The sequence below is a fragment of the Rhamphochromis sp. 'chilingali' genome (genome assembly GCF_963969265.1).
Source record: "Rhamphochromis sp. 'chilingali' genome assembly, chromosome: 20".
NCBI lineage: Eukaryota > Metazoa > Chordata > Actinopteri > Cichliformes > Cichlidae > Rhamphochromis > Rhamphochromis sp. 'chilingali'.
The window spans coordinates 15,173,252-15,183,056 of record NC_137947.1 but is presented as its reverse complement, the minus strand read 5'-3'; the positions used below and the strand labels follow the sequence as shown (position 1 = coordinate 15,183,056).

The 9,805-nt window shown below is 41.6% G+C and overlaps 1 protein-coding gene across 6 annotated transcripts; it reads left to right on the top strand.

Moving 5' to 3' along the window:
* The first annotated feature begins 974 nt into the window (after positions 1–974).
* Positions 975–9,762, top strand: mapk8a (mitogen-activated protein kinase 8a). 6 transcript variants are annotated; one of them, XM_080868295.1, is made up of 12 exons: positions 975–1,181; positions 3,212–3,378; positions 3,631–3,760; positions 3,902–3,960; positions 4,072–4,210; positions 4,873–5,038; positions 5,273–5,344; positions 6,106–6,288; positions 6,402–6,526; positions 6,653–6,716; positions 7,367–7,444; positions 7,897–9,762. In XM_080868295.1, the coding sequence occupies exons 1-12, from the start codon at positions 1,173–1,175 to the stop codon at positions 8,073–8,075; spliced, it is 1,371 nt and encodes a 456-aa protein (XP_080724421.1). In that variant the 5' UTR covers positions 975–1,172; the 3' UTR covers positions 8,076–9,762. The 6 variants fall into 6 exon arrangements, 5 of the variants coding, with proteins under 5 accessions (XP_080724421.1, XP_080724420.1, XP_080724423.1 ...); XM_080868294.1 differs by lacking the exon at positions 5,273–5,344 and adding an exon at positions 5,655–5,726 and having other exon boundaries at positions 7,897–8,444; XM_080868297.1 differs by lacking the exon at positions 5,273–5,344 and adding an exon at positions 5,655–5,726 and having other exon boundaries at positions 7,892–8,057.
* Positions 9,763–9,805: the final 43 nt, after the last annotated feature.

The window sequence follows — 9,805 nt, the reverse complement described above, 5'->3', positions numbered from 1 at the left end:
TGACTTCGATTCAATATTATATCTTCTGTTCCGCTACATCAGTGACTATTCCGGGAAAATACGAGTCCAACTTTGAAATAATTTTATTGAAACCACTGTAATATAGCATATATATGATAAATACTGACAGTTTAACTAAGGTAAAATAGAAATTTAAACTAGCATCATTGATGTAAGAAACCCATCATTTACTACGTTGAAAAATGGATAGATAGATAGATAGATAGATAGATAGATAGATAGATAGATAGATAGATAGATAGATAGATAGATAGATAGATAGATAGATAGATAGATAGATAGATAGATAGATAGATAGATAGATAGATAGATAGATAGATTAAAGGAAATATCTTCAGTTCTAGACTATTAAAAATATCCGAATAACCTAACAGACTTGACAAAGGAGGGAAAACAGTATAAAAAACTATGAATTCCCTTTGCTTGAAGCTGTTCCAGAGCTTCACTTCATACCTTCACGTCATACCCCTGTGAAGGATTTGCAACAAGGTCAGTTTTAGGAAGAGGTTGGGATCTGTTTCCAAGGTGTTTTGTTTTGGACACTATTCTGTCTGACCTGTGTGTTCAGTGATCCACACAGCCTGGAACTTCCACTGTCTTTATGGCTGTGTGGGTAAATTGTATGACATTCACTTTGATTATTCACTTTTCATTACAAACTGAAAGCTGGAAATCACATTTCTGCATTGCTGAGCTTTGTTGACTGGAAGTATGATCATTATTTTTAGGGCTCTGATTAATTTCCCTTAACAATAGAATATTTATTAATTTTCGGCACTGCCACTGTGTTCATAACGAGTATAAAGCATGCAGAATAAATATATTTTTCAAACGGAAGTTGGCCAAAACTATTTTTAAATAGCTGGATACATAAGCGGAAGCGAGGATGGATGTAGGAGGAGGAGGTGGGTGTGTCTCTGTGCACGAGTGACGTCTTGTTGGTGGGACGCATGCCCCGTGCGCACTGCGCGTCCCGGCCTGTCAGTGGCAGTCAGATGGAAACGTAGGCAATAAATTTGGTGAGGTCATGTATTTTTAAGCCGCGCAGCCGAATAAATGATCATTCAGCGGCGGCATAAACAAATAGCCCGCAGCCCCGGAACGTTTCACCGCTGAACGAGCAGCCGGGGGATCGATAGTTTGATGATTTGATGACAGAGGTAAGAGGAGGATTCGCACCTCCGCTCCTCAGACGTGCTTATTGTTTGGTCGTGGGGGGAGGGTCACAAGTGGCTACGTTCACGCCGCTTCACCGAGCGGCTGTTGTGTTACATTGTAGCCTCACTGATTAACAGAATCCCTCTTGTTTGTTTTAAATGTCGTCAAAGTCTGATAGTCCGTGTACGGTTCGCTCACAGATTCAGGGAGAAGCCGACCGGTGTCATCACCGACTGTGTCAAAATCAGGGCCTGGCTGTCATATCGCGATGTGGCCGTTATTATCACCGTCAGCTATCTCTGCCATCGACTGGACAAGGCAGAGGGGTCGTGTGTCCAAGGTTAACACTCTGACATGGGTTGAAGATGAATAATAGCGGTCCTTCACTCGGTCTCTGTTATTAATGTGTATCGCTGAGGCGCAGCGCGGTCATTTTCTTCTTGTAGTCTTTTTCCGTACATTCTCTGCGCGTATGCGCTGGAAAGCAGGTTGTCTAAACTTTTGATTTAAGGTTGCTATATGACAAAAAGTGTCCACGAGGCAAACTCTAATAAACATGTACATGGCTGACATATCCCTTGTGTCTGTTGATGAGTGATGCATGTAAGCTGGGACAATGGGAGATTGTATTCTGCTGTGGTAAATTGCAAATGCTGGTTTTCTTGTGTTCATGTTTATATGTATCGCTAGGAGCTGACTGAATGAAGTATAGACTTTGGAAGCTATTTGTTAAATCGATAGAGTGAAGCAACTTTTTCTTTTTATAGAAAATAAATGGTGAATCATTAGAAGGCAGTGAACTCTGTGAATGACCTGCTGTATTTGTGCTTTTGCAGAAAGCCTGGGGCTGCTCGATGATTCGCAGCACTCTGCATGCCTTTAAATCCGTCCAAACTCCCAGCTTCTTGAGTGCTGCATGAGACTACTAATGTGGCTGCTGAAACCCTTATAAATACTGCAGCTGACACATAACTGCAATCTAGCAGTGAGGCAATTGATTTTAGGGGAATTTGCTGCTGCCACGTGCAGTTCTAGGCATCAATACCGGTTATTTCACATTAGGGACATTGATATTAACACAGTGTGTGACCAAGTATGAATATAGGGCACAAGAAGATATCAAGTGCAATTTCCTCACTGTAATAATCTGGCCCGAATTATCATCACAGATAGCCATTACTGCAAAAAATAATGGCTTAGATCATCCGTCATATGTGCAGCTAATAACTATTCATATCACGGCCATCGCTACATACCAACAGCGGTGCCGTTTAAGCCGTCATAACTTGGATGAGCACAATTGTCTTCCGGTCTGGAATATAAAAAGAAGCAGCATGTCTATTTTCATATTGTGAGGGAGGTGGATGTTATGGACGTCTTTGTGACGTTGGAGGAACAGAAGGAGAGCTGACTCACTTCATTCTGGCAATTATATCCCTCATATGGACTGTCTGTCGGAAGAGTGGAAGAATGAGAATGGGGAGGGTGATTATGTCACTTATGTAAGAACTGAAGAAAGTGAAAGGAAGCTGCTTAGTTTTTCTCCTTTTTTAGGTTTTAGGCGTTTCAGTTTGATGAACATCGTGCGCACCAGTCGGCATCCATGTGTTGTGTATTATCTGGGCTCGCAGTCTCATGGTGGAAACTGACCCAGTTAACATGTGCCCGTGGAGGACCTGCTTGTAGAACTGAGCTGGATTCCTGGGCTGGGGTCCAAACTCAGCGGAATTATCACCGGGCTTGATTTTCCATGTGATAGAGTCACTCTCTGAGTTGCTTCATATGATGAAGTAGACCTCCCCGCGGCCTGCTGTTCTGCCACCACGGCTGACGATATCAAATCTGCCGTCTTGGTGCGTTTCAGAGTTTGCTGAGATGAGGAATTGCCCGCAATGCTTTTAGTGTGAAATTCAGCACTCTCTTTTCTCCTTTACTCCTAATCTGCTTTCTCTGGAGCAGGGAAGGACAAGTGGGATATCTATTGTGTAGTTCTGGCTCTGCAAAATATTTAAACGCGTCTCCGTCTCCACAGAGGACATTTTTGGATGCACAGAAGGCAGTAATCAAAGATTTCACCATGAATAAAAACAAGAGAGAAAAGGAGTTCTACAGCGTCGATGTGGGGGACTCAACATTCACCGTGCTGAAGCGATACCAGAATTTAAGACCCATTGGATCAGGAGCACAGGGTATCGTCTGGTGAGTGGTTCAGCCTCATTCTTATTCAGTCAACAGCTGCTTGGAGAAATAGCGGTCACTCTTTCCATTAGTCCACGACAATCTAATTTAATGACACCTTCTGTTACTGATAAAACTAAAATTCAAGCCCACATCAGTTGTAAATTGTGCCACTTTATGTTACAAGCTCAGACCTCGAAGGTGTTGAACTTGAGTATCGTTATTTTTTTATCATGTCTTACACCCATTTATGCTGATTTATGTGCTCTTCAGCTCTGCTTACGACCAAATCCTTGAAAGAAATGTTGCCATCAAGAAGCTGAGCCGGCCGTTTCAAAATCAGACCCACGCCAAGAGGGCGTACAGAGAGCTAGTCCTAATGAAATGTGTCAATCACAAAAATGTAAGTGGGCTAAGTACTCAGATACTTTTCACCAGTAGGAGACATTGTAATGGTTTCAGTGTGTTTGAGTGTGCGTGCGACCCAAGTTGTATTTTATTTTGAAATGCCACGATTTTGATTAATGCAACTTTATACCCGCAGATCATTGGTCTGTTAAATGTATTTACACCACAAAAATCATTCGAAGAATTCCAAGATGTGTAAGTATCAAGTTACACAGGCAGTGTACAATCTAAATATAATAAATCCTGTCACGTGTTTTCTTGAAATGCCTCTTTAGCTTAAACTGTAAATGGTTTCCGCTCCGTCAGATACTTGGTGATGGAGCTGATGGATGCCAACCTGTGCCAGGTCATACAGATGGAGCTAGACCACGAGAGGCTCTCCTATCTGCTCTATCAGATGTTGTGCGGAATAAAACACCTCCATGCTGCCGGCATCATTCACAGGGTAAGCATCAGCTGGCCATGAACACACACACTAATGCCAGGGAGTGTTCTGACCTGTTAAACCTGCTGTGATACTTGACGCTGAGGTGTTAGGGCAAACGGTCATCCGGCACGCCTTTAAGTGGTGAATGCAGTCTTTCAATACAGTTTTAATGACTAAACCCCAACAGAAATCGGATTACTTCATAATTATATTGTTATTATAAAGCATATGTTGTTATAGCTACTAAATGACAGAGCAAACATTCCTAATAAAACATCTTTGAACAAAATCCTGATTTTCTATCCGTTCTTGTAAGCTGATACAGACTTCTCACCTCCTCTGACGATGGAAGCTGAATCATTTTCTCATATGGATCAGTGAGAAGCAGGTGTGAAATGAATGGGTGCGCTGTGATTTACAAGAGCAACGCATCAGTGCTGCAAGAAACATGCAGCCAAGTGTGCTTGTGGCACCGATACCTGACAATTGCCGCTTACTGACACGAGTATTGATCAAACATTGTTCAAGAAAGAAGCATTATTTTCTCCTTAGCATGAAACATCAGCCTGTTGCCATGAGATTTATGTGAAAGTGAGGAAAGCATCTCAGTAAACACGTCTGCCTTTTGTTGAAACGGAGAAGGAGGTTCTAAGCCTTTTTGCTTGTTTGCTCCTCTGTAGGACCTCAAACCCAGTAATATTGTCGTCAAGTCAGACTGCACACTAAAGATTTTAGACTTCGGCTTGGCTCGGACAGCTGCGACGGGCCTCCTGATGACACCGTATGTAGTTACACGGTACTACAGAGCACCTGAGGTTATCCTGGGCATGGGCTACCAAGCCAATGGTGGGTGATTTCCTTTGTGCTGTATCTTATTAGTCTACACCGTCTGCCTTTTTAGATTTTCAGTGTAAAAAAATGAACTTCCGTTGCACCATAGTATGAGGCTTTAGAGATAAATCTTGCTTGCTTTAAGCTGCATGCTTCTTTACACAAAGGGAAATTGCTTGCTAACTCACCTTTTATATATAACTAACCTGTTGCTGTGCATTCTCCTTACCTCTTATTGGCTTTGTTCAGTGGACATATGGTCAGTGGGCTGCATACTAGCGGAAATGGTTCGGCATAAAATCCTTTTCCCAGGAAGGGACTGTATCCTTGTGTCTTTTAAATTCTTCCTCGCCGTTTTTTTTAACAGTCTTTTATAAAGTTTCTGTCAGATTTTTCTCTGTTTCATCATCACGTCATTAACTGTCTGTTCAACAATGCTTTCTCCCACTCGAGCTCACCCACATCCGGCTGTCGCGGCTTCGCTTCTGTTCTAATCGCCGCACCTCTTCTGTTCCGTTTTACATTCTTCTCACTTTGTTTTATTTTTGTTCATTTGTGTCCTTTTTTTCCCTTCTCTTCACCGTTTTTGTTTGCATGTCCACCTCCCTGCCATCTAAATGTCCACCTCCAGTGGATGTATGGTCAGTGGGATGCATTGTGGCTGAGATGATCAGGGGAAGTGTGTTGTTCCCTGGCACTGATCGTATCCTTCCCCATCATTGATTTATCACTGTGTCATCACTTCATCTAGTGTGAAGAGATCCACCACCATCCCGAGAGTTTTTCACTCCGCCATTCCACCAACATTACCTCTGTCATTCCTTTGCTGCTTCCACATATCGAGATAAAATGCAGGCAAATCTAGATAATAAATGGTGGTAGCCGGCGAGAGAGTACACACTATAGTTATTTATTGGCTGAATAGAAAAGAAGTGAATAGCCATGCCACCATAGATCCTGTGTGCAGATATGTGAGTAGAGCTGTTAGTGTTTGCACCTCAAAGAAAGCTAAATGTCATGTTGCCCTTATGGTCTTTTGGAGCGTATGTATGTGGCCTTTTCCCTTAACATTTACGCTTCAGACATCGACCAGTGGAACAAGGTAATTGAGCAGCTAGGCACTCCATCTCAGGACTTTCTAATGAAGCTGAACCATTCAGTAAGAACGTACGTAGAAAACAGGCCCCGCTATGCTGGATACAGCTTTGAGAAACTCTTCCCAGATGTTCTCTTCCCTGCTGACTCTGATCACAACAAACTGAAAGGTGGTGTTTCTTGTCATGACTTAAACAACCAATAACTGATTCATCAAATGACATCCTTGTGATCAATAGCACGGGATCTTAATTGCCATCATTTTTTTTGTTAACCCCCACAGCAAGCCAAGCTAGAGATCTCTTATCCAAGATGTTAGTAATTGACGCCTCCAAGCGTATTTCGGTAGACGAGGCCCTGCAGCACCCCTATATTAACGTTTGGTATGATCCAGCTGAAGTGGAAGCGGTAAGTGGATCGCCGATACTGCGTGATTCTTGAATGTGTTACATGAGATTTTAATCACTTTCAGTGGAAACTTGGCATCACTCTTGTACCACCAATGTGCCATTTAAACCATTTTTTCGTTCTCAGCCCCCACCAAAGATCCCGGACAAACAACTGGATGAACGGGAGCACACCGTGGAAGAGTGGAAAGGTTAGACAGCTTCCTGTGAATGTAAATGTTTGACTCTTAATTTATTATTTACCTGCCAGACAGAAGCCACACAGAAGTGAACCAGAAAGCTATGATGTTTGAAAGTGATACTTAGTATGATGTGCACGCTGTGGCAAATTACCAGGTGGTCAGAGTTTGTGATAAGGATGTTATGAATGGTGACCTAATCAATTTCTATTAAAATAAAGCACAAAAAAACATATCCAAAGAGATCCAGTAGAGCAGGATTGACTGTATAAATGCAAAGAAACATCAGGTGAAGCTCTGCATCTTTGCCATGGCTGCCAGATGGTGTATTTAGTGACTTTAGACACCTTTTTAAAGCCTCTCAGTTAGTGTTTTCCACTGTGGGAAACCTGACTCTATTGGGCATGAGAGGACTTAAGATTGTGAGTAAATATCACTTTCAGTTATGCAGCAGGATGAGCTCATCCTTATCCCTGCCAGGTGATAATGACCCCTCAATCATTTTTAGAAGGGTCACACCAGCACAGCCAGTCCAAATTAGTAACATGTTGCTATTTGGACTGTACAGTATGCAGTACACTCCAGCTATACGGGAAAGCATATGATGATTCCTCTTTCCCTCCCACCAGATTGAATGAAAACAAATTTCCTTTTTTTTGCAGAGCTGATTTATAAGGAAGTGAGTGAATGGGAGGAATGGAAAAGGAACGGAGTTATAAGAGGCCAGCCGTCTCCTTTAGGTGAGTGATCTTGAGAACTTAGGGAGATAAGAAGGTGGAAAGGATTCATCTGCAATATTTTTTTTTCACATAATGTTTGTTTATCAGATAACAAGACAAGTTGTAGTTTCATAAGATTCAGACACCCACTCTCTGTGCATGACTGAGTAATGCACAAATGGTTTATTAGTAAAGCCAGTGAGACATCAGGATGGACTGCACTGATATATCTTGGCTTTCTAGTCTTACTGACCTCTTAGAGGGCTATACAGTACGAGCTGAAGAGAGTGGGATGACCCACTTAACCTCCCGAGCCAAAGTAAATGATGCACATCCTGCTTGCCCAGTCCCATCCTAATATAAATCATTTGTAGCAGAAAGTAGCTTATTTTCTTGTAAAAGACCAGAAAATATCACTAACCTGTGTATTTTTGACGAAACGTAGGCGTTGATGTGTGTTTTTCGCAGCACAGGTGCAGCAGTGATTGACAGCCCTCCTCAGCCCACATCTTCCTCTTCCTCTTCGGCCAACGACATCTCGTCCATGTCCACAGAGCCCACTGACCCAAGCAGTGACCCCACCATGACCTCGGAAACAGACAGCAGCTTAGACGGTCACACCTCTTTGGGCGCGCTGGCCTGCTGCAGATAACGTTAGACACGCGGTGCACATACACGCGAACAACGCGGAAATGTCCTTTCTCATCAGCGTGTGTGATGGGAGAGGGTTTAGGCCAATGAAACTTGTCATGTTAGTTTATAGAGCCGTGCTTTTTAATGTACAGATTGTCCCCCCATATAAAGCTGTAAATGACTGTGGTTTGTAATTGTATCATTATTACTGTATTTTTGCTGCAGAGAGTTTTGATGTGAAACTGTGATGTATGTTATGAAAGAGACGGATCTGATTTTTTTTTTCTTCTTTTTTTAGCTAGTACTACAAATTCAGATGCCATACCGTTAGCACTACCATTATGTTGAGTATATTTTTGTATAGTTTTTTCTTTTTGGGTGGGGGGTGGGTTGGGTGGGGCATTTGAATGAACACTAATTCTGTCTAACAGTAAACTATAGCACACTTGATCTTGGATCTTGATGCAAACCGATGATTTTATTTTGATATTGTTCCTCATCTTGTAGAAAGTGCCCCTTGCTGCATCCAAGTTAGCATATTTATAGCAAACAGTCTAACGGTCAATGCCCTGACACTGACCTTTTTTTTGTTACTATAGCGTACTGTAAACTGATTGTATTCTGACTAGTTCTTTTACTTAGATGTAATTTGTAGTTGACGGTCTGTTGGATGAGCAAGAGCTGGATGAAAAGAGAGCGAGTAGAAATGTAGAATGAGTCGATGATTACTGTGAGCGCTGTAACAACCCTACTGGCTAGATTGAGTGCTGTTTTGGGGACATCACCAGACACCAAGTCTAAATTAGTCACTTTATCCTACTGTCTGATATTATCTACAGCTGTCTGATATTTAAGATATTTAATTTAAGTGCCCTTACTCAATTCCATGATTTTTAGTTCTCTTCCATTGCCGATGCTCCTCTCTTCTGTGGTGCATCTTTCTGAGTTCTACCTCACACATGCACTCATTCAAACATGTTTGTGAAGAAACAGTATCTTGGCACACATCATTTTGAAAGAAATGCAAAAAAGTATATATTTTTTTCTGTATTGTTTTCTGTATTTATTTATTTATTTGTTTATTTCAAGCTAGGATGCATTGTATGTAATGTACATTTAATCCAGAAGCACTATTTATATGCATTTTGTTTTCTGTGCAGTATAGTTCATGGATTAGTAAAGTTAGTGACAGATCTGTACATTTTACTGTAGATTGCACTGTACTTATGCTTTCAGAGAGTTGGGAAACAGACATTTGCTTTTGCCAGGATAACTTTTTGTAAGGCTCAAATTCCCAAAATGTCCTTTTTGCCTGATTTTTTTTTTCATGGTAGGGCACTCCAGGCAGTAACCCCTAGCATCAGCTCCCAAAATGCACTTTGGGGAATGTGACGCTGTCCTGACTCTTGGCCACAATTCAACTTTTTATTTTTTTTTATTTTTTTGCTCCTCCTTCATTGTCCTTAGAAATAAAACCAATAGAAGAGACTAAGCAGGATTTTGCCTCTGAGTAAATCTGATATTAGTGCAGGTACACGTGGGGAAAAAAGAGCCATTCAGCACTACTGGTACAATGCATTCTTCTGATTGGCCAAACACTGTCAGCAACGAGTTAACCTTTTATGGTGTCTTTTGGGAAGGTCACTTGCCTCACTAACAGACCAAATATATACATCAGAAAATGGAAACTGTCAACCTTCAACTCCTGCAAATAAAAGAGTTGAATTTTAACGTCTCACATTATTCTTT

What these genes read in the sequence shown, in the direction of transcription:
- mapk8a (XM_080868295.1), top strand. An exon ending in CCTTTTCCCAGGAAGGGACT is followed by an intron (nt 5,345 to 6,105) that starts GTATCCTTGTGT and finishes TTTACGCTTCAG; the next exon opens with ACATCGACCAGTGGAACAAG. An exon ending in AGGCCAGCCGTCTCCTTTAG is followed by an intron (nt 7,445 to 7,896) that starts GTGAGTGATCTT and finishes TTCGCAGCACAG; the next exon opens with GTGCAGCAGTGATTGACAGC.